This window comes from Sitodiplosis mosellana, unplaced genomic scaffold (assembly GCF_009176505.1).
Source record: "Sitodiplosis mosellana isolate CC-2019 unplaced genomic scaffold, AAFC_SMos_1.0 Smas_scaffold_1, whole genome shotgun sequence".
Taxonomy (NCBI): Eukaryota; Metazoa; Arthropoda; class Insecta; order Diptera; family Cecidomyiidae; genus Sitodiplosis; species Sitodiplosis mosellana.
Window position 1 is genome coordinate 7,545,164 of NW_022595244.1, and position 24,199 is coordinate 7,569,362.

At 37.1% G+C, this 24,199-nt stretch overlaps 1 protein-coding gene across 5 annotated transcripts in view; it reads right to left on the reverse strand.

Annotated features, from left to right (window-relative positions):
• Nucleotides 1-2,567: 2,567 nt before the first annotated feature.
• LOC129573352 (uncharacterized) overlaps nucleotides 2,568-24,199 on the reverse strand; it is a 60,578-nt gene continuing 38,946 nt past the window's right edge. The window contains exons 4-9 of one of the 5 annotated variants that reach the window (XR_008688584.1): nucleotides 22,586-22,700; nucleotides 19,189-19,408; nucleotides 15,127-15,304; nucleotides 11,749-11,885; nucleotides 3,831-4,493; nucleotides 2,568-3,649 (exon numbers count right to left, since the gene is read on the reverse strand). Coding sequence is in view for 3 of the 5 variants with exons in the window: in XM_055453765.1 (XP_055309740.1) it covers nucleotides 4,354-4,493; nucleotides 11,749-11,885; nucleotides 15,127-15,304; nucleotides 19,189-19,408; nucleotides 22,586-22,700 (790 nt within the window). In the remaining 2 variants the exon portion in view is untranslated. Of the gene's footprint in view, nucleotides 4,494-11,748; nucleotides 11,886-15,126; nucleotides 15,305-19,188; nucleotides 19,409-22,585; nucleotides 22,701-24,199 lie in introns of all 5 variants that reach the window. The other 4 variants (XR_008688583.1, XM_055453765.1, XM_055453789.1 and 1 more) reach the window with 4 other exon arrangements.

A 24,199-nucleotide genomic window follows, 5' to 3' on the forward strand; every position in this document is an offset into this window, starting at 1 on the left:
TACTGCTTACGAAGTTTTCATCTGAATTTTTTCGTCGATTCTCCCAAAACCTTATACACAATCTGCGAAACACGTATGGACATGTGTTTTTTTTTTGGCAGAACGTGAACGAATTCCATCGACAAAAATTCTAAGCACGAAAAGGACGACGATGACGACGACGAGAACACATCAGCATGCTGATTTTAATAGACGGTAAGAAATGGCAAGATGGTCTTTCTACAGCTCAAATCTTTATGTGGCTTCCTATGTAGAGTAAAAAAGAAATCACTTTTTTGAACAGATCTGAAAATTTCCCGTGTTTTTTTATCTATCGATATTGGTCGGAACGAATGTTCCAAACGGCATTATGTTTCAATTATTTACGAGAGGACAACGTAACCCGTATATAACGCATAAAATCGATCAAGAATATAATTGGAACTAACGAAAAGAGCATTTATTCGTGACAGACTAACGAAGCATACTCTTTTTTCCTCCCTTTTCAAACCGATAGATTTGTTTGTGTTACGATTTCATGCTCTTTGATCGGTTTAATTATTCATTAAACGAAAATTCATTTGAATATTGGTTCGTTGCCACAGTCGGATCGTCAGGTTTATTACTACTCACCGATTGCAGGTAAATTTATACACATTCTATGCTATTCTATCCGATTTGGAACGCTTTCCTTACGGCATTGCGCGTGATATTTTAAACAATTATCTTACACATTACCTGGGGACAGCTACTTTGTCATTCACCTCTCACTTGTTTGTCTGAACAAATGTCCGCACCGGTGGATGTAATAAGACAAAGCCTCATGAATCGAATCGTATATGCCTCATGCTTCGTTGACGGTGCATCGAGAGAAAAGAAGAATAAATGATTGACGACAAAAAAATACTACCGAAAAAAGGTAAATAAAACGCTGTCGGATTTTTCCTTGTGGCATTGGAAAAAACGAGAGAAAATATGGCGCATATAATTTATTGTGTGGCATGAACGAATGTTGGCTCGTCACAATTCTTTTTTTTCTCTCTTCCGTTTGCTTTGGTTTGTCAACGCATCATATTATTTTTAACTTGTTTCTATATTTCATGTTGTGACGGCATTGTGTGATTTTTCATTTAAATCGAATGGAGAAACATAAAGAAATGAATACGCCTTGACGCTTAGCACAACCGTCGCCTAAGAGAATAGGAGAATTTTTTTTTTGACGTGAATTCAATTTGGATTTTGACAATCGAAAGTCGCAATCGAAATCTCTCCCAAAGTTTCTGCTTCTTTTCATTTCAACAAACAAATGCGAAAATGCGAATTATTCAAGATGCCATTCTTCACATGTATTCATAACCATGCCATTCCAAAATGAAAATATGCCAACTCAACAATATTTTGTTATTTGTTTTTAAACACAAATGTATTTACTTTTGCATGCTCAAGCAAAATCGGATGCGTATTTTTAGATTCATATTTTAAAAAAGCCACGATTCGTCGCCATTCCGAAAATATCGTCTGGTGACCAAATAAAAATCGGTGACGCGAACAAAATGAGCATAATTTTGACAAATGAGAAAATTCCAGCAACATGAATGTTATGAGAGAGAGAGAGAGAGGTGGAGACAGTATTGCCTGCAGCAACAAATTCATTGACTGTCGTGCAAATGTTATTTGAAAGCAATCACAAACACCGGGCGGGGTAGCAATGTTCAATTGCAATTGTAATTTCCCGTTTTGATTAAACATCAATGCGCGCTCACCGTGAAATCTACAGTTCATTAAAATTTGAAGCTCATTAAAATCATAATAATATTCAAACAGGAATTCAATGGAATTCCCTCAACCGGAGCATTTTGTGAAACGCATTTTCATCGAAAAGAGAACAACCCGATTGAAAAGATGGTGAAAACTTTTTAATGAAAAAGCCACATGCAGTGGTTAATGTAAATTTCACTCACACAAAAAACCCACACCAACTCGACTGCAGTTGTATTCATTTTGACTTTGAGCACTTAATTAATTAAAACGGTTGCATACGGTGTAATAAATAATATCATTGCACATTTGCTTTTTCACATAATTTTAATAAGCAAAAAACACAGCGCCGAGGTGGAAAGAGATTTATGACGGGTGGTGGGCATATCGCGCCTTTCAGCAGCATGTTTTCAATATGGTCCCATGTTTCAATTTGCTCCGTCTAATTAAACATCATGTAGTCACGTTGCGCTTCATTAGTGACATTTTGCCACTTGTGTCGGATTTAGTGCGACGCGAGCTTTTTCACGATATCACTAATAGCCCTTACCAACTCGCCGAATAGTGGAAATTATTAAAAGTTTACCATTTAGTTAAAGAACTCAAAAGCGAAAGAGAAAGAGCAAAATAAAGCGTGTGCGGCTTTCAAAGTGAGTTTTCATCAAGACTTACCTATTTAACGGGTTGTCATCTATTTTCTCGAAAAGGTTTCATTTATTCAGGTGATTTTCCATGAACAAACCCGATTAATATGAAGCTAAATATAAAAAAATTGAATGCGTGATGTTTTTGTTCGGAACAGCACGCATCATTTAATATTCAAAGACGCATTTCACTTGTGACGACGTTTTATTCATTTAAAATTCAATTGAAAACAGACTGAAAAAGAATAAAAATAGAGAAAAAAAAACTAAACGAGAGCAAGTACATATTTGAAATGAACTATCACATATTTGTGGCACAGATTCTGTGCCCGTAAAATCAAATACATTTTGATGACACATTTCCATTATCTCTAATGTTTCCATTTGGTTCGTTGTTCGAAAGCATCGATCAATGTTTAAATTACAACAGAAGAAACGTGATTCGGGTTTTTACTCCTAATACCAAGGGAAATTCTTTTCAGGGAAATGCGAAGAAAATGAAATATATGTAAAATTCATTCGATGCAAAAACCTGCTGAAACGAAAAGTTTTCGTCGGGATTTTAAAAGTTCATCTTAAGATAATTTTAGACATTATTTGGTTTCTTCTTTTATTCATGGTACCTTTTTATTTATTTACTTCGCTTTCTAATTATTGTGTGTATTTTTTTTTCTTCATAAATTTATGATCAAGTGAATTAACGTATTTTGAGTAGTTAATAACTTAGCGTTCTTCTTCTTCTTCTTATGCTTTATTCTCTGTGTTTTTTTTCTTTGCAACAAATTTCAATGTTGTCCCTCGATAATCATATTCATGATAAGTTATTTTTGCTCTATAGATATATGGTACGTCCCTCGATATCATTGTGATTATCCGTAGAGAATTGAAATAGCTACACAAATTTCCAACGAATGTCAAATTATTTACAAAACTGAATCGGACTAAAAATAAGATGAAAAATAAAAATAAAATCTAAACAAAATGAATGTTCATACTGTTTACAGCAGCGATATAGAGTAACATTCGGAATGAATTTGGTTATTATTCATTTGTACCATTTACAATTTGCCCCGAATCGATCTTACAAAAACTTCATTTAAATACTAATTGATGTTGTTTGTCGAAAAACCAACAAATGTTATACAAAATGTTTGAAATTGTTTTTCGAATTGTGTCGAGTTCACGCGCGCACACATACACGGACGAAGTGTTGTCGTTCGACTGGGAATGATTTTTCCGTCGCCGCTGTCGTCGCCACACTGCTGCTGCTACTGTTGATGTTGCCGGTGCCGTTGCCACAAAAAAGCGGTACAGAAATGAATATTCTGCGGTTGAAATTAGAGGTTTTTGTTTGGCATGCGTGACACTGACCAAGAAATGTGTGTCTCACAAAATCGTGCCATCATCGTGTTTAGTAAATTCGGAATTCACTTTGAAATACACACTCACCGTTGTCCTGCTATATTTGTAGCAACTTACACACAGCGCACAACACATATCGTCTATCTACTAATTTACCCATCGAAATCAATTTCGAAATAAATTCATGTTTGTCTCAACTCCGGTTCGGTTCGCAACTTGCATTGTGGAATTGTAGGCCATGTCAGTCGGGCTTATTACAATTAAACAAGATACCGAACATGATGTCTGTCCCGGGTCTCGGCCATTGGTTCTCGTGTGGTACATTTCACAAATAATCTCGTTCCATGCACCTTGAGCACATTCACACTTGATTTCGACAATTTTGTGCTTATTTGCACACCCAAAATCCCCCGGATCAAACATCGAACGAGAGAAGATTCATCAACGTACGCTTCGAGATTGAAAATAGCAATTTTGATGCGGTAAATTACGAAAACATCTATTCAAAATGGGTTAGTGTGCTGTGTGTCTGTGTGTGTATGCTGATGTGAGTTGTATGTGTGTGCGTACGGTAGGCGATACAATGTTACGCCTGATGCCCGGACATCAGTTATCTGCCGTGTGCTTGCTGCACATAAAACCAAATAACATTCAATAAAATCAACAAGAATATATGCAGCTCAGTCGACAAATCGTGCTTCATAGCTGCTATTGCTCCGTTTCCATGATGCAATTCCGCAAAGCTTTCTCCTGAAACAAATGCAAACACTCCTGTATAAATTCCAGAAATATTTATATAGTTTAAATTGGTCTGTCATTTTTCAGCTCGGTTGCTTCATTTTACCACATTGTCTACGTCTTTACAAGCTCTTACTCGATCCCTCCCTCCATTGCATCGCTCCCGTTCACCGGATTACAGTGCACTCTTATTACAATGCCATAACAACCAAATGTACACTATAATGATTTGCTCCAAATGAATGATAGAATTGAAAAGTTCCAAGCGAACGACAATACACAACAACTTCAAACTGTGATGCTCCGCGCTGCATTTTGGTTTGCGCTCTTTTTCTTCTTAAATTTGTTTGAACCAGAACAATTTGATGCCTGAACACAACAAGAACGGTATCAAAACTGCTGTGAAAACCGTGCAAATTGCATTTACTTTGGATGTCATTTGCAAAGTTTTAATTTGAAAAATATTCCGAAACAACAAACGAGTTAAATCATAATTTCCGAAGTTTTCAAGCACCAATAACTGAAGGAGACTTCAATTTATGACCGATTTCATGCACACAGTGTAATCAAATCGTTTCATTTGTTTTTTCTTCATCTTAGGAAAATTTGCAATCCAATTTCGCGTGCAATGATGCAATTGGAAATTGGAACGTGTGCATTTTTTTGTAATCTCACAAGCAAATTGCAATTTACTCGGAACGGGCATAGTCATAAAAGAAATTCATTTCATTTCGCTTCGAGTTTGTGTTACTTTGAGAACGAAAAAACGCAGAATTTCTCTTCGGAAAAATTTCCCGTGTTTAAATTGTTTGTCAAAGCCGGCCAAATTAAATGGGTTAAAGTGGAGGAAAAACATGGGCTCAGGGGGAGGATGAAAAAATGCACTCATTTAATAAATTGATAAATGATATTTTATCTTAATGGATTCCGATTGCCAAAAGTGCCCAGCATCGAAAATAGTAACGGTCTAAATTGTTTTTCGTTCCAAAGTGGAAAAAAGTGTTACTTGCATACGTTGTGCAATCTATACAACGAGCGTTTTTCTTCAGAATCTTGAATTATTGCATCAAATTTGCAATTCTTGAACCGTTTCACCCCAACATCAGCAGAGATTTGTTTGGATGCACTGCAATGCAAACAAACCGAAGAAGAAAAAAAATGCGAACTGAACGCGAAAGAAACGTATCTTATTTTTGCAACCTACCGACCAAACAACTGCCAAAACATCATTAAATTTATTATATTCATTGACATTTCGAGTGTTTTGCTGGAGAGAGACAGACAGAGAGAGAGAGGGAGTGGAAAAAATGACACGAAGCAAACGAAGAGGAACCAGCCAAGGTATTTGAAATGCACCAATGTTTGTCGATTTAAGTGAACAAACGAAATGGGAAAATACAATTTCCGAATATGTACAACTGAGGAAGAGAGAGAGAGAGAGATGATGTAAAAAAAGAGAACGAGTAGTACATTGATTTAGCTGCAAACAAATCGTTGACTTTAGGCAATGCACTGCAAAAACAATTTCAGAACAACTCTGAAACAAGGACAAGCGCAACCGTTATCGAAGTGGATATTCGGGTTGATTTTTGAACGGTAGCCAAATTGTAAATTATACTTTGCGTTTTGTCATCCTCTGAGACATGCTGGCGTCAAAGCATCTCTCTGTGAATTTATTCAGCTCGGCGTGTTTTTTTTTTCGTTTCATTTGTGTGTTTGCAATTCTTTCTATTTCATAGATTCTCTGAAAGTATCTCGTGTTTTTTGTTCGGTTCATTTCGTTTTTTTCGTTAGCAAATGATGTTTTTGTAACCATATTGGTTTTGTGGGCGTTATGTTGAATCATGTCGTTATGGTGAATGCAAACAAATCGTGTTACAAATATTGAAACCAGGTATTTCACAACACTCCATACACTGGTGCATAGATAGCGAATCACCGGGCATGGGGTGCTTTTTCATTCTAGGCGTGAAAAGTCCAAAGAAAATTACATAAAAGACACACACAGTGAATAAACACATTCAATTCTTTGTCCAGATTGTTTTTTTTTATCGAGCAAAAATATACCGAACAGAGGAAAAATGTATCGAGAAACGAGAGCATCATTGAAAATTTCGATCACGATCCGAACGGCAGCGTCCAATAACAAAAAAAAACAAACCTTGAAATCAGAATGGAAATAGAAATAAACAAAATACCAGAACTTGTTATTGAATGGACATCATCAAGGAAGCGATGGAATGAAGAGAAATAAAACCATAGCTGCCTTTTCACATATTACGTTGTCAATTGTGTGCTGTATAATACAGCCTATGTGTTTGAATGTGTTTATGGTCGATCGTTACCATTGACGACAATCACTCAATTCAATTGATTTGTTCTATTTGCCATTTCTTGTTGCCCACTGTTACGGTAGCTGGCATTGGCGTTGCTGGCTACGACTGTGGTGGCTGCCGCTGTTGGCTTATCATTTTCTGCCCGCATAAAATTGACTGACTGATTGCGGATTTTGATTTTTCATTGTTTGCCACACGTCTCCGACCCATCGGAGATAGATAGACCGCTTCACCGAACCAAACTCAATTCAATTTGCTTTTTCTCTCTATTTATCTCTCTCGGCGTGTGTGTACGCCAATTCGGAGCAAGCTCGTTTATTCGTTCTTTTTTTTCCCGACAACTGTTTATTTTGTATATCGAATAGATTTATGCCTGCGATTTTTCTCAACTGCACCGTTTGATTTTGCTGTCAATCTCTTTTTCCCGAGCGCTTCGCCTTTCCTCCGTTTCCTCTCAATCTTTTGCTTCGGTAACGTTCAATCGCATATGAAACGTGTGATCGCTTCGTCTTTTCTGTGTTGGTGTGACACAAAAAAATGGATTTATGATCTGTGTGAACGGTGAAAAATGTACATCGATTCAAATTTGATCCGAAGATAGATTGGAATGGAGTTTGTCACTTGACACATTTGAACGCTTGTCGCTTGTGCATCGTGACGCCTTTTGCCTTCCATGCTCAGCAATGGTCTGCTCATCAGAAGCGGCAGCAAATCAAATGAACTACAACACAAATTTGATTGAACGCTTTATTCAGTTTTTCCGATTTGATGGCTGTTCAGCTACTCAGGGCAGCAACCAACATGGCAGTAATTCTTTCCATTTTTTTTCCTTCCGATTTTTTCATTCATTTTTTTCCTCTTCACCGATTGACTAGATAGCAATATCACGTGCACGTGCAAACGTGCCGACAAAAAAATGGTACGTAAATTATCTGCTTTTCATTTGACAACGAAATTTCAGCACAAACGAATATAAGCCCTTTTTGCAGCATTGAACATCGAACTTGTTTTGTATCTCGAGAAAAAAACCCAAGTTGTTTTGACGGATTCTCTTCTTTTCGGCTAAATTTCAAAGGTAGGGGATGAAATTAGGAATATTTGTATAAGCTAAATGTTTTTAATGTACTACATCTTGCCTTTTTCATACATAGATTGCAGATGACGTAATGCGAACAAGCCAAATAGAATTAGCCCAATGAATGCAATAACAACGAAAACGAACATGGGCTTGCAAATGGAATTCGTTGTTGCGAGATATTTTTGCCATCATCCAATTTTGATATGTTCCTTCTGGCAAATGGTCGTTTTCCAAATAAAATCCGACCACATCCATGCCCGAATGCCATATGTAATGAATCAACATCAAAAAAGCCCCCCGCAAATTATGTTTCTATTCGGTTTATGTGGCCCATTTAATGCAACGATTCCAACATAACGCTACAATCGATAAGTATTTGTTGTAGAATGTAGATGCTATCGAATGTTACTCTGGAAATTGTCGACGGGACTTTTACGCGCGTATTTGTGTGTCTGCGAAAGATGGGCTCCAGAGAAAGAAAAAAGTGCCATGCGGAGTGGCGACCATATCCAAGGAACCAACGGAAACTGAGTACACAAAGAAACGTTTTCATTTGTAATCGAATGTGAGACAAATTTTTTTCGGGTTTGCTTTGCTCTTCTGCCTTTCTATTGTTTCACTTCAGACTTAGGTCTGCGACGTATTTTTATTTTTTGTTATTTTAGCCCTACCCTCCTTCTTCATCCATATATCCATTCATCGATTCAATGTCAACACAATATCTACAATCAATGGGGTATATGATTTGTAAAAACAACCCAGCAATGGGCTTTTCTTTTATGGGTAAATTCTTTGAATAATGTAATGAAAACAAAAATCGAATGCGAAGCGTTCTCATTTAAGGATGGACCGCTAGACTTATATTTTGAATAAATGCGACCGCAAAACGATATCTATCGCTTGATAAATGGGCTGGCAGAGAAAAATCTTTTTTAATCCTACCGTCAACAGCTTACGATGAATAAAACATAAACATGTAAATAATTTGGTTAATTCGATGGCATGGCAAATGATTGATTCAGAAGTGTTTAAATCAACCACTGACTCTTGACCCATATCAATTCATTATTTACCATGTTCGACCCATCCACCAATCACCTAATATGAGTTCAAAATAATATATCATTATTTGTTATTATGCTTTGTGATGTTGATGTAAACCGGTCATTTGGAATAACCTTTCTCATTTCTCAAAGCATTCTATTTTCATTCCACAAGCTCCTTCTGTTGGACAGTTCCACTATTAGTTTCATGTTCATTTTTAGTTATTATTATTTCTCTTTATTCGGTATTTGGCGTTAGTTCGTTCATTTCGAAAAAGACAAGGCATAAATTCTAGAATGAGAAAGAATCAAGAGTATGAAAGAGTGAAAAATCGATTACCATTCTTGCGACGTATCCCGTGTCCAAAAGGAATGACTGATTTTAGTTCACTGTAGTAAATTGAATTGTAAATTTTGTAAAAATCAAATTGTCCCAGTGGCTTACTTTGTCTCATGATAGTTGATTGCAATTAACTGTGATAGACTACACATGGTACTGTACATGTCGGTCAAATTAAGCTACTTTCGTTGGAAATTAATTACCTAACGCGGGTACTCGTTACATTGTCAGTTCATCGAAACTGCACAAACAAAGGTAGAAAAAATAGTAATAAAACGAAGCGAAATTGCTGTGGAGAGTGGAGCTGCGACTGTGGTCGGTGGAGGTCAATTTGCTTCTAATTTGTTGCAAAGATTCGGTTTTGTAAGCTGCAAATTGCAACACAATACTTGGAATGCGAGCATTGATTTCTTCTAGTATGTCACTCTTTCTCTCTTCCTCCGTCTCTCCGAATGCAGAAGCGTTCTAAACGAAAAGTGAAAGTTCATTGGTATGGCGATGCAGTAGTGTCATTTGATTGCAATGCCATAAGACCGCAAACCAAACAAGAGTCGTCTTCAAACGTACGTAACGCCACATCAAGTGACCAAATTAAATAAATAGCAAAGAATTTCTTTTTCAACTGTATCACCCTCTCTATGTCTCGCTGCATGCTCAGGCTCCATGGATCCATGGAAGCAGGGTTCGTAATTTTCTGCGGCTTGGTGAGTTGTGTTTGTTTTGTTGTGCTCAAGATATATTTCGGGTATATGTTTGAGGTTTTGTTGAACAACAAAGTAAATAAAAAGAAGCATTTTATTTTGAATTGCCACCATGAAATAAAGTTAGTTGTGTTCGCTTTTTTCTTCTTAGTTTTTTTTGTTGTTGTTGTTGGTGTTGTTGATCGTCTCTCGTTTTTCTCATCTCCGATGCTCTATCGCCATGTTGTTATTGCATTATTGTGATTGTTGTGTTTCGTGCACAATCTCAACGCAAACACAATGGCATAAACAACTCGATTCAATTCCTTTTGGACGAAAAACAGAAAATTAACAGAGCAAGGGAAATTGCTATTTCTATGTATGTGTGTGTGTGTGGAACGAAATGCATTGAATGCACAGTGCACACGCTAGTGAGCTCTTTTTTCCCTTCCACAGGTTCCTTTTTTTCCCATTGTAAAACGAAAACGAAGAGTTTGTACAAAAATTAAATTCGCAAAATTTTTCGGGGAACATTTTATTATTAATTCAGGATTATCTTTGTGAGAATCTGCTTTTGGTTAAAAACAACGTCCCGGAATATGAAAAGCAATATACATGGCGTATGGAATGACGTTGAAAATGGTCTTTTTCATGTTGACGCCATAGAATGACGGTTCATTCTATTCAACGTTGGTTCTAACCACATTGAGTTTGAAATCCAATTTCTGACTACTGATGCCAATGCAGTTCCAACAGACACACACACAAATCCTCTGCCACTTCAAATGAATGCACACAAAGTAGTGTGCTAACTCTTAGTGACAACACAATTGACGACCAAAATCTCATCCAGGGGATGAAAATGAAAGTTTCTCGAAAGTTTCTTTGCTATGGCAAATGATAACCGAAAAGATGGTATAAACGTACTCCTATTTTTCTCCACTGTCCATGGAGTGTGAGAGTGTCTACGATACATAGAATATTCCAACAATGAGATAAAAAAATAAATAAAACAAAATATGAAAAAAGAGGTTGAAAACATAATAAAAACAAGTGGAATTTTATTAAATCGCGCATCGTATGCAATTTTTTTGAAAAGTTTATTGCAATGTTTTTCCAACGCTGGATATTGAAGATGAACAGAAAGCATAGAATAACGAATTATTTGACTAGTGAGAATCGCTTAAAAGTGTATGCACGATGGCACAACCTCAGAGATACCATTATGCTGGCTTTTTTGCTGCTGTTGTTGTCGTTGTTGTCGTGATGTGCGACATTCACGTTTTCGCATTATATTTTCACGCGCGCACAGCACACAAATACGCCAGAGGAATAAATAAGAACAACCGAATTCATAACTTATATTCACTTCTATATGTTTCTATCGTAAAACTTTTTTTTCCCTCGCAGTCATCGTCGTCATCACCACATGTGTTTATTCAGTTGGGTGTTGTTCTGTGTACAAGTGTACATACAATTTTTTCTCTGCGTTGGTGTGGCTCGACAAACGAAATAAAAACTTCGACAATTGATGTTAATGCCGTTTCCTACTCCTTTAGCATAGAAATGAAAATGAGGAGCAAAATTTATTTTTATCCTCACAATTAAACGACGAATGATTATAACGAGAGGGTCGAGCGTGTAGACAATATGAAGAGATAATAAACAAAACGACCCAAAAGAGCACATACATCTAGTATGCATGACATTAACAGATAAAACAATTAATTTGACACGCAGAAACTGTTTGTGTGTCTGTGTGCTTGAATTTGTAGATCGAATTGACTCACCATTCAGTACATGCACCGAAACCGTGTATTCATGTGTTGCATTTATGAAGCAGCTGTAGTTACCCGAATCCGCCTTATTTATCTTGGCAATGAGCAACGATGAATTAGCACCTTTATCCAGGATTTCTGTCTTAACACTGCAATCGCAGTGGATGCAAAAAGAAAGAAAGAAATAGAAAATGGTAAAGAAAAATACAAAAAAAATTAATTACGTTTTTGTTTGTGAAGCGCTTTTTGCGCTGCAATGAATTGAATCGCCTTCAAGGCAAACCATTGCAAACGGCATTGCCAAGTGGGACTGGAAGTGGTTTAACGTCATAAATAAATTGAAATACGATTTTACAAAATGGTTGGCTAAAAAGGGAACAAAAATCCAAAATGGATTAAGTCTCTTTTTCAGCAAATCCGATTAAGGGTTGTTGCGATTCTATGCTCGCTTTTTTTTAAAATTCCAACGAAAGACAGGGGAAAGGGAATGTAAAAGATTAAGAAAACTGCGCCTATTTACACGAGAACAGACTCTCGGCAAGATTGCATGCTCGACTATTTCGCGAACAAATGCGGCCATCTGCAGGATTTTCAAATGCGTTCCTTTTTTTTCTCTCTCAGACGAAATTTGTTAGAACAAAAGAAGAAGAAAAAATTACATTCTGAAGTGAAATGGAATGAAGATAGAAATGTTAATGCTTGGCATTTTATGTGAACATTGTAACTTGATGTGACACTTTAGTTTCTTCGCCCAAAGTCTTCATTCCGCTCGGTTGTGTGTGTGTGTTTCTTTCCATTCCATCTTTCTTCCATGCACCAGCGAGAAACCGATTGTTCCATTGTTCATTCGAGGAGGTATTAGCTTTTGAATGCATTTGTTTTTGTCAACTTGTTCCATAAGACAACGACGAATCGCTTCTTGTATAATTATTTATTTTCGTGTCTGCTGTCTTCAAACGATTTTTACTCGTTTACCACTTTCAGTCGTTTTCCCGTTCTCAACTTTTCTCTCGCTCTCTATCGACGAACGCCATGTTTGGGATTCTCGTTTGTGCTTTGGTTTCTCACTTTGTTTGTGCTTTTTGTAAGTTGTCTTCGTTGCCTCTGTCGCTCTCTTGCTCTTCATCTTTCGGTTGGTCGTTCCCATTGTCTGGTTTAGTGTTTGCTCGTGCCCGTTTATTCACTTTCGTGTGATTGCACTCGCTTTTTTCCTGTCGTTCACCAAAGACGTAAAAAAAAGAACTTGCTCATGAATCTGATTTCGAATCTATGTCAGACTTGTGAACAAACACACAATGGCAAACGCTCTATGCGGTTTTTTTTCGCTCTATCTTGCTATCCTTTCAACTTCATTTTTATCCTGAATATTCTATTTTTCATAATTTCAATGTGCTCATTTGTGTGTGTGTGTGTGTGTGTGTGAGATAGTGAGAGAGAGAGGAAGAGAGGATATTTCCCGTAGTAACGGTCGATTTTCGAGTTCCATTTTCAAATGCTGCTTTTGCACACTCTTTGATTCATGGATAGCACACTGCGCACCACTTTGTCGCTTTTTTTTCTTTTTTCCAACACTTTTGTTTCTTCCATCCGTTCTCTTCATCCGCCTCTCTTCGGTCGAAGTGAACGGAGTTACATGCACGAAAGAAAAAAATGGACGCGTTCACAATTTTATCTGCAATAAAACCGTTGAAAATAAAACAAATGGCGAAAAAAGCTCATGCGATGCATTTGCGAGCAGCAAGATTTTCAAGAAACAGCCACAGCGAGTGAATGTGTATTTGAAAGGAGAGAAAAAACAACAGAACAAAATGCGAATAACAAGAAATGGACACGGCAATTGTTGTAGCGGATACGATAAAGTGAACATACGAAATTTTCCCATGGCTATGTCCTGCAATATTTTCGTGTCCATTTAGAATGAGCAAAAATGCGGTCGGTTTTATGTTGTGAAAATTGTACATTTATTGTGTGCAAATGTGTGCACTTCTTGTTCTCGCTGTCTCACTCTTCCTCTTTCACTCGGCACATTCACGCGAGCTGCATTTTCCCATTTGCCAGCGGCAAACACTGCGTTATTCGCTTAAAACCATGAAACTCTTCTCAACCAACTGTATTAATTAGCGATACATATTTGTTTGTCTTTTAGTGCTGGTTAGTTAGTGAGTGTAACGATTGATTACTTTGTTTTCTCCATTTTTTTCTTCTTATTTCAAATTCGATGCTTTGCAACTAAGTTCGTTCTGACGAAAAATCAAACATTTTCCCCGGATTAGATTGAATCGATTCATTTGTTGGATTGAATTTAAACTGTTATCCATCAATCGATAGCTGTTTTTTTGTTTCTATTCCGAAATGTAGCGTGATTTAAAGATTGGCAATATTTGAAATGGAAATTGCTCTTTTTTCACAATCAGATTGGCTCTTTGCAACATAAACAAAACGTAAGTCAAATAATTTCGAGGGAATTTACGCTAAAGTCGAGAACGACTTGAATGGAAGACAGATACAAACACATCAAGGAATCGACAAGCACGGCGACAAATGAAAACCAGATTTTGAAGAGACACGACGAGGCAAAATAAACAATTGGATTCAATTAGCAACAAGCGATTGGTACCAAAGTAGGACCAACAAACGGTACATACTTAATATATTAAGTCGAACACGAAACTTAGGGGCGCAACAAAAGAATAACACGCGATTTTCATTTTCTATTCTGAATTGCAAATTTTGGAAACTTATTAAGTCGGCAATGATAAGCCAGGCACGGGCAAATGTTCAAAGGCAACGAGCACGCTCGCTGAGTTGCGCTCGCGTCCGCACCCGCGATCAATAGACCAAACTGTAAAATCCATTCAACTGAAACTGACAAACGTGACACAGCCATGCCATTCACTCGGAAAATTCCATAAATTACAAATTTTATATTGACTTTGACAACTTAAATACATGCTAACCGAAAAAAAACGGTCTTTTCCTTCGCATTCTTTAATTTAAAAAGAATGCGACATAATTATATTAAAAAGGTATTTTAGAATTAATGCAGTGTCTTGTTTTTGTTCGTCTGTTGTGTGTGCGGGCTGTTTTTTTCTCTTTCGTTTTTTTTCTCTCATTCTTTCAACTGAAGGAAATGCACACACAAATGTAAACAAATTGCAGAGCATTAAATTTGGACGTGATGTTTCCGACACGATAAAATAGCTACGTTTCGCGTGAATGAATGAATGTTCATGGTTTCATTTCAGCTGTCGCGCAGTTTTTTCGTGTCGGTTTTATTGTTGTTGTGATTGAAATACTTTACTGGCCACATTAATTCACGAGATGCGATCAAAAGAAAATGTATTAAATGGAAAACAGTGGGAAAAAAGAGAAAGAGAAAAAACTCCTTACCTAATACCACCTCTTTCGACATCATAGTTAAGAATGCGCTCTCCGTGACTCCAGTAAACTGCGCTCGACATCATTTTCACATTTCGCACAATGCACGATAATTGCAGCGTTGAATCCACCTCATAGTATTTATCTTGCAGAGCTGAACCCTCTTCGTCTATAATGACCACCTTTGGATCTGTATTCAAAAGGAAAATGGGACACATACCGTGACATTAGAAAAACCGTCATTATCACATCATTTTTACGGAGAAAATTAAAACATCTGTTCCGTTAACCCTGAGAGAATGGGGCAAATATGTCAGTTTTGTCAAGAAAAATGAAACGTTAGGGGAGTCATTGTATCCAATCGTACAAGACTAGACGTTGTTTCATTACACCTGGTTGTGGTTTTTCCTTCGAAGGAATTTCCTTGTGACAAATTCAATTAATTACATTAAAAAAGGAAGGGAATTTGGTGTCAACCGCGATCTTGTAATTGAATAAGCTTTGATAATGTGAGGTTTGGTGGGTCGTTTAGCATTCAATTATCACTATAGGATACACCACCGGGATACAACTCAATTTTACAAGATTAAGGTATTGTCGGGTCATTTGGGACGGTGCCATATCTCCATAATTTGACAGTGACTGTCAAGTGTCATTGCTGCTATGTTAATGGCACGCCAAATGAACACTATTGATGGTATTCCGACGAGTCAAGTCGCATTTCTTGTTAATGAACTAGACACATGACAAAAAATTGTGAAAAATTGTCAAATTTACCATTTTGCCGACCACTCAAAATTGAATATTTTCCAAACAATTTTGAAGGCTAATATCTTATATGTGCTGTAAAATGTATCTATTTTCAATATTGCCTAAGCATTCGGATGTTTTTTCATCATGGAAATTTGTTTTTAGTGCTTTGCAAATTGGCGACTTTCGGCTGATTTGGGACATCCGGGTCATTTGGGACACTCAAATGTTTTGTGATTTTGCATTGAGTTGTCACTTTTATGATTCAAAATCGTATTTCAAGTGAAATTAGTGTGAATAAAATAGATTTTAACATGTTTTGCTTTAGTTTGTTTAGAAAAAGTTTTGGTTAAAATGGACCCGCAATACAATGAGAAATACAATTTTGTATGGGAAGTTCTCGAAAAAACCTTTTTTCACGGTTTTGCTCAAGGCAAACTGCCATTTTTTTTTGCGAAAATAGTTGAGGTCGCAGAACAAGCGAATGCCCAATTCCCTAAAATTTAGTCTAGAATCGTTATTTTTCAGTTCGACCCGGATCCAAATTATTCGTCTTACGTTATTCGTATCGTATCCCCAGAAAAATGTCAATATATATGCTACATGACGAAAAATGGAGGAAGACACAATATAAAATCGATAGATGATACTATTATTTCATTTTATCACTTATTTTTCAGAATTTTTGTAGTGTCCCAAATGACCCGACGAATTTTTTGTTGGCCAAAAAAATGGTAGTTGGAAAAATTTACATAACTTTTTTTTCACTGACACAATCGAAAGACTTTCTTCGGCAAAAAGTTAGCTTAGGAGGTTACCTTTCCAACGATACCTTAAACTCTGAAAAATCCCATCTGAAAAAAAGTTTTGACTTCAAAAGCTAAGCCGTCCCAAATGACCCGACAATCCCTTATTAAATGGCATTCAATGTTCCTACAACATATGCCGTTTTACAGCGTACACGTACAGCCGCACATATATCGAATGCGTCCACATTTCCATGGAAGGTATAAGTGGCATGGATTTTTAAATTCGAATGTATACTTTTAACCATATAATTTCCGGATGAAACCGGTTGTCATGTAAGCGCGCATTATGTGACACGTAATACTTGATTTCGGGGATTTCCGTCTTTCTAAAACCCTCTTGATCGACTTAATCGAGTGGCAGTAGACCAATTTGTGGTGAATTTCGAAACGAAATCCAAAATGGCCTTTTTCGAGCCTTTTTACTTCCTTAATTTTTTCTCTTTCTTGGTGTCGGAAGTCAATGCGTGAGATTATTTGTTTTTTTAATGAAACCTTTCCGCCCTTTTCACATGTTATTACATCAGAACCACTGTTGAGGTGTCTTATGTGCGCTTCTACTTGAAAATTGATTTCGGATTTTGAATCACATGCAACAGAAGAGACCAACAATTCAATTACAGTGGTTTGAATGAAATACCTGTAATTATCATGCTTCATTAAAAATGAATAGCTTTGAAAAATACGATGCAAAGTTTGCACAGCAAACCACAAAGACGACAACCGTATTTTCAAATTAATGCGATTTTTACTTCTGATGTACCGTAGAACGAAAGCGAACAAACTATTTACAAAAAACGACACGACAAAGACGAAGGGAAACGGGGAACGACCAAACGAGTTGAAATCTGTTAAGAATAAAGTGTCGCTTTGGTGTGCAACCACAAGAGACTTGTTTGGCCATAAAAAGAAACTTGCCACGGAAATTTATTTTTGAGTTATTTCGTTGCATAACTTTGAAAACCCATTGCAATTTGTCACCGTTACTTAACATATTTATGGAACTATGTTTTCGCATATTTAACGACGACAACCATCATTTTTCATCCGGTAGAGTTAATGTTGAAAAATAGACAACAATTTCATTTATCTGCTTTTTGTTCAAATTTTTGCCCGAGTGCCGTACACTCTCAGCACACACACAAAATCACAACCGAAATGCAATGGAAAATTGTAAATGCATAACGTAACTGAATGAAAGCACTTAATGACAAGCATCCTTTAGTGACATTGACGAAACTTTACACAACGAAATCCCCGTTTTTGATGTTGGAAAATAAAATGCGATGAGCAAGCTATTTCAAGCTTTCAATTGCACTTAATTCGCCACTCAAAAACTGAATGACACGCCGCACTTCAGCCAAAATCACCAAATGATAAAACTCAGCTACTGAGCGACTGTCGTGTGATATTTCATTAATAAAGTTTTGCAAAAATGTTTGCTCGAATAAATTTCGGTTAATGAGCACGTCTTGAGTATGAAAAAATTATATCCAAATATGCATCATAGTTTCGTGCAATCCTTTGAAAAACTTACGAAAATTTATTGCTTACTGTTAATTATTTTGCTTGATGTATATTTCACCAGAAACTTTATACCCATTTCCCATGAGTAAAAGACTGTTTTCCTACAGCGTTGCACGCTCTACACAAGACGATTTGAAAGAATTTATGCAGAAACCGGATTTAATTTATGACTTTGTCGATTAAATTCATGTTGTGGCCAACATTCACTTCATTTATAATTGAATTGCGACAATCCGCAGCTCCGAAAATCGAAAGCAAACAAATAAACAGAGCGTAAAGCGAATGCTGCATCAATATTTGGATATGCCTAGCCGCCCTAAAGCTTTGAATATCGATGAGCTGTCGAAATGTTCGATTGGGTTTTAAATTAACAGCTTTGTTTGCGCCTATCCGCCACTTTTGCAACGTCAACGCAATGTATGTGTGTGAGGTGGCATCATTCCTTAAGAGGGTAAGTGAGAGAATTGTGAAAGTGAGAAAAATCATCTGGCTGCAAACACGATATTTGGATGAATGAATTTTGCTGGGTAGCAGTGAAAAAGACATATGTGTGTTGTTAAGTTTAGTTGTGGGATTTTTTTTTCACTCGTTCGTCCGTTTGCTCATTCGTCAAGTTTTTCAAACAAGTGCACAAGTTGGTAACCTGAAGTGCCATCGAGTTCAACATCATCGGCGTCCATAAAATCAGCACCATACTTCTATTCAATTTTCTTTTGGCTCGTGCGAGTGCGAATTTGAGTGTGTATGTTACTACACACATGAGCAAACAACATTTTCTTTTTCATAAAATTTATGGTCTCATGTCAAAAGCTCACGAATTCAGCATTTCAAAAAATAAAATGAAGAAGAATAGAATCGAATGGTAAGATAAACCAATAAAACGTGAACGTGTTTAGTATCGGTGCACAACGACTGAAAAGAAGAAGATGAATACAACAAAAAAAGAGAACAGAACAGAACAGAATACTGCAGACATGCAGTACATACTCACCAATAATAAATATATTCTTTTGTATAACACGGGGCGGGTACGTACTGATCTGACATTCATATGTGCCCTCATCTTCACGAACCACTGATTCAATTTTGAGCTTCCAGTTGTTTGGATACTGAAATTCGATTTTGTATCGGCTATCGCCCGAATACGTTTGATTACCCACCGTCAGCAATTCAAGTCCGCTTTCACCCGGCTTCCGTCGCACCCATGATACCTGGACGGTTGTATGTTTTGTGGAAATAAAATTGGACGTGGGAGAGGGAGAGAGAAGAGAGGAAAAAGAGAGAGAAAATACACGTATTTTTTGGTTATTTCATCAATTTCACACTGGTACATATGAAAAAAAAAATATTGAAAGTAAATATTGTATTTGAGCGCGTTGAATCGAATTAATTTCAAATCAAGTGTAGAGGTAACAGGTGGGCAATTTTCACTTTTTGACATTTTCCTGTGTGTTGAATTCATTTTAAATTACGCATTTTTTCAAATATTGAAACTTGTGTTTGCGAATTGAAGGTAAAATGTTCTTTGATTTCGAAATAATTCTGCTTAAAAAATCAAAACTTCATTCATATCGGCAAATAATTTGTGGAGAGGGAAAACGGATGCAACCGAAATGGCACAACGTGAAGAAAAAAAAAGATGATTGATGATCGATGTTAAATTGCACATTTGGCCAAATCCGAACGAAATTCGAACAATTTCTGTGGAGGAAAGAGCGAGAACGAGATACCATATTTTCAGCTTGAACTGATAATTACTTCCGACTCATAAACAATGAGCGAACGGAAAATTTGTGGTACGGTTTGTGCTCAACTCATAGCCAAACTATAATTACACACCATTTCATTATAATGTTTGTATAAAATTCAGACAGTTTTATGATTACATAACAACCGACCGACCGACCGAAAGAGGGAGAGGGAGAAAGCGAATAATTCCAACAAACAACACGGACAACGACTACGATGGTCCGAGCTCATTTTAATAATTTATAGTTTTGTGAACTGAATCCCAAATTACGGGAAAATATAGTATCTATCGATGGGCGAGCGAGAGAGAGAGAGCGTGGGATTGTGTGTGTGAGAGAGAGAGAAAGTGAGCAAGCGAGCGCGTATAGCCGGCGGCAAGAGGTTTTAATGCAACCAAATGAAGGCTTTTTCCGTAAAATTATTGGTCTAAAATTATTCTAAAATGGAATAGAACCGAGTTTTCGTTCGAAAGTCAATAAGCGCCATCAATCATCTGTGAAAGTGTAATTATATTCAAGTCACATAAAATATATCTCCAACCGAAATAACAGGGAGGCAAAAATAGCGTTTACAGTGTGTGTTTGTGTGTGGAAAAACAAGTGCAGCGTTTTTTTCGGTGATAATAATTTTGCCTCCCTTATTTACGATCTATTTCACGTCATTCACACGAAAAGCCGAGCCCATTGTAAATGCATGAGTTTAAAATTGGCTCCGAATTTAACAATGAAGTTCCGGGATTCGTAAGCCATGCAGTAGGGCATTTATACGTACGTTTGCAGTCATCGAACGACAGCTTATTCGTTCACATACGAAGCAGAAAAAAAAATTCAAACCGAAATACCTGTTCGTCACTTGAATTCAGAACGGATAAGTGAAATGTTGCCTGAATCGGAAACATTCATCAAAGTTGTCGGTTTGTCTATTTCGAAACGAATTGGAAATGTCTTAATCAAGTATGGCAAAAGTTATTTGAATTTTAGAGTAAATTTTGGTACGTAGTGAAAGAGAGGTTGCTATTTCCGGCACGGCAATAGTTGATAATTTCGGACAATGTGGGCTATTTTAAGCAATTCAATCAATTAGTTGATTTGCAGCAATTTCACCATTAACATTTTAATCAGTTATCTAATAAAACTCTCTCTCTCTCTCTCTACAATCTTCCGTTTGCCACAACACTTCCGTTGATCCAGCATAACCATCGTTTTTCCAGTAATACTATGTGCTACTTTATCTTTGCAAATTATGTAAATACTATACATTTGAATTTCAAAGTATTCACTGCTCGTCCCATTCACTGAGTGCGAGGTTCGGAGATTTCAGAGCAAGGGGATAAAAACGACCGCATAGCTGTGTATGAGGATCACAGAGTGCGGTTATATGCATTGCACGAAATATATTTAATAAAGCTGCGAAAATGTATTTTCCTCTAATTTTCGATGTAAAACACACGTTTAGTTCGGCCGCGCCTTGTACCAAAATGCAACACAACCGAATAAGCTGAACCCAAAGTTCGCATTCACTTGGATTTCGCTCGAATATATATACAACAAAACAACTACTACTACCATCACCACCACCACACAAACTTCTTCTTCATTCTTTTGACGTAAATTTCAGAGGGCATACATTTAGCCCCGTTATGCTGGTGGCGGTTTTTATGTGAAAACTATTCGTATAAACATATCGCTGTTTTGCGAACCAAGTTTCGATCCTGTGTGTCGTGTTGTTGTTGTTGCTACAGCAGAAGTTTTTGTATGTTTTAAATGTGTCTTACAAATATTTTTTTTTTGTTTCCTTCTCTGCGTTCTTTGCGATCGAAGTGGAATATTTTGTAAAACAATTCAAGAAAATCCAGTTAGCATATTAATATAACGTTGACCCGTTGCCGCATTAACTCTCTCTCTCTCTCTCTCTCTGTATCTCAAAATGTAGCTGCAAAGTATTTGTATTCCGAGCTGTATGTTTCGCCTCATTAGGAAATGTCGGTGCCATTTTCTCAGTCGGTCGGTCGCTTGCTCGCTCGCTTGCTCTTCCTTACGCTCGGTTTTGCTAATTCAATTTGTCGGTATTTTAGTATGTCACACCGAGTACGCGTATTTTAATTCTTAATCGGCTTGATAAAAATAAATTGTGGGAAAAATCTCCAAGGATGTGGTAAGCCAATGGCACTTAACAAAAGTTCTCTCCACCAAATGGATGGTTTCAATATCTCGAGCTGCGATTTAATACATTTTCAACTAGTGAAAATTGTTTTATTTGTTTGGTGTTTGTGTGTGCGCGCTGCAGTAAAAGTTCGGTCGCAATATTTTCCATGTTTCCCAATTGATTTGGTAACGCGATATGAATCATATCGCCTGTACATGCAGACATGCTCCCATTCCCACAAAAGTCGAGGCTTACATGAAAATTGCGCCCCGCAACAAAAAAAGAAGAATGAAAATTTCAACAACGACGACACACATTCGGGGAGCAAAAATCGCGTGTAGAAAAAGCTCCATAAATGTCAGAGCGGGATTAACAAAATAAACACTGAATCTGGAATGGTGTGCGAAATGCCAAGCTGATGGAACCAAAAAGAGATTCAACAACAACAACAACAACAAAAAAAGAGAACTATCATGGAACATATAAATACGTACGGTTTTATCTTGCAATAAGCTGATCCGGCAATTAAGATAAACAGCATTTCCAATGGGCACTGTGATATTCGTAACGTTTCCAATGGTTGGTATATCCTCAAAATGTGGTCCATATCTGGTGTGCGATGAGCCAGCCAACAATGGTTTGCAATTGCATTCACACACACACACACCATGCACATATGGCGACAGCAACAACAACGACGGCGGCAGCGCAGCAATGGCGGTGGTGGCAACGGCGACCAACGACCACGATGGCGGCAATAATCGCATAAAAGCAATCGCATGCATGTAGGTGGCGGACGAACGTTCAACGTATTCATTCGAGTTGTCAAAACGAATATAAACGACAGCATCATTCCATTTGTTGGTGGCGTTGTCAACATTGTTAGCATTTCCGTTTCGACCCAGATATTGTTTGACATCATGTTTCGAAAAATACACCGAAAAAGAGAAAGAAAGAGTGAGATTGAGAGGGAGAGAGAAAAAAACAAACAAATATTGAGATAAACAAAATCAGGGAAAAGGTGAGGCAAAAAAAAGCAAACAAGCAAATGCTCGGCATTTTTTGTGTGTGTGTGTGCTGCTTTCATTTTGACTTGAAATGGTACGAGAGTTTTAATTTTGTAGAATTTGATAGATCTGTAATGCAATAAGCGAAGTTATGCGCCAAGAATTTAGCACAGCAAACGGATGTAATCAGTTCCATTTTTTCGTTGAGTTAAAAAATGTTGCGTTGGAATTCACGCTGCACGCGGCAAAAAGTGAGATTCTGTTGAGATGATAAAAACTTTTTTGGCCAGGCATTAATATGGCATGAAAATAGAAGTGTTCAAAAACGAGATAGATTACAGGATAAATGTCTCGGTAGCCACTGCCGTCCTTTCCGGGCGTTCGGTTTATCACAGGAATTCTCACACTACAAAATATTTATCGGTAAAATAAATTGGTCACATTCTCTGAATTTAGCACCTCAGTTTGAAAAAGCTGTTTAATTCCAAAGTATTTTGGGAATGGTGGCATCAAAGCGAATCAGATTTTTATATTGTCATAATGCCAGGCTAATTTGAACAAAAGAAAAGGAATTCTCATCATTCTAGCTACAGTTTAAGACCATCATCACCATTAGCTACCATCATTCTAGCTACCGGTAAGCAGTAAGAGCGTTAGGTCAGATGACTTAAAATTCCATTGTCAAAGCTTCGCAATTCATGATTCACAGCCGTTTTTCCCAAAATGACACACAAATAAACTGAATCAAATCATGCATAAAGTCCATTGTGTGTTTCGGTTACCGACTTTTATGGTCTGCTGCTCATTCAATGGAATTTTGTTCATTTTTCATCATAAAACCGAGAATCAGAAAGCGTCTGCAAGTGAAGCTGACTCTCGTTTGTAAACAAAGTATAAAATGAGTTTGAAAAATGTTTTCCACTCGATGGAACGTTAGATGGAACGGTATTCGGATGGAAGGAAAAATCAAGGCGTGAGCACTGAGCACCATACATAAAGCAAGCGCTTTGGTTCGAAAAATACATCCAAACAAATATTGTCGGTTCGGTCGGTCGGTTGGTTTGAATGAAAGCATCACCAAATTGAGCGTCAACCGTGTGT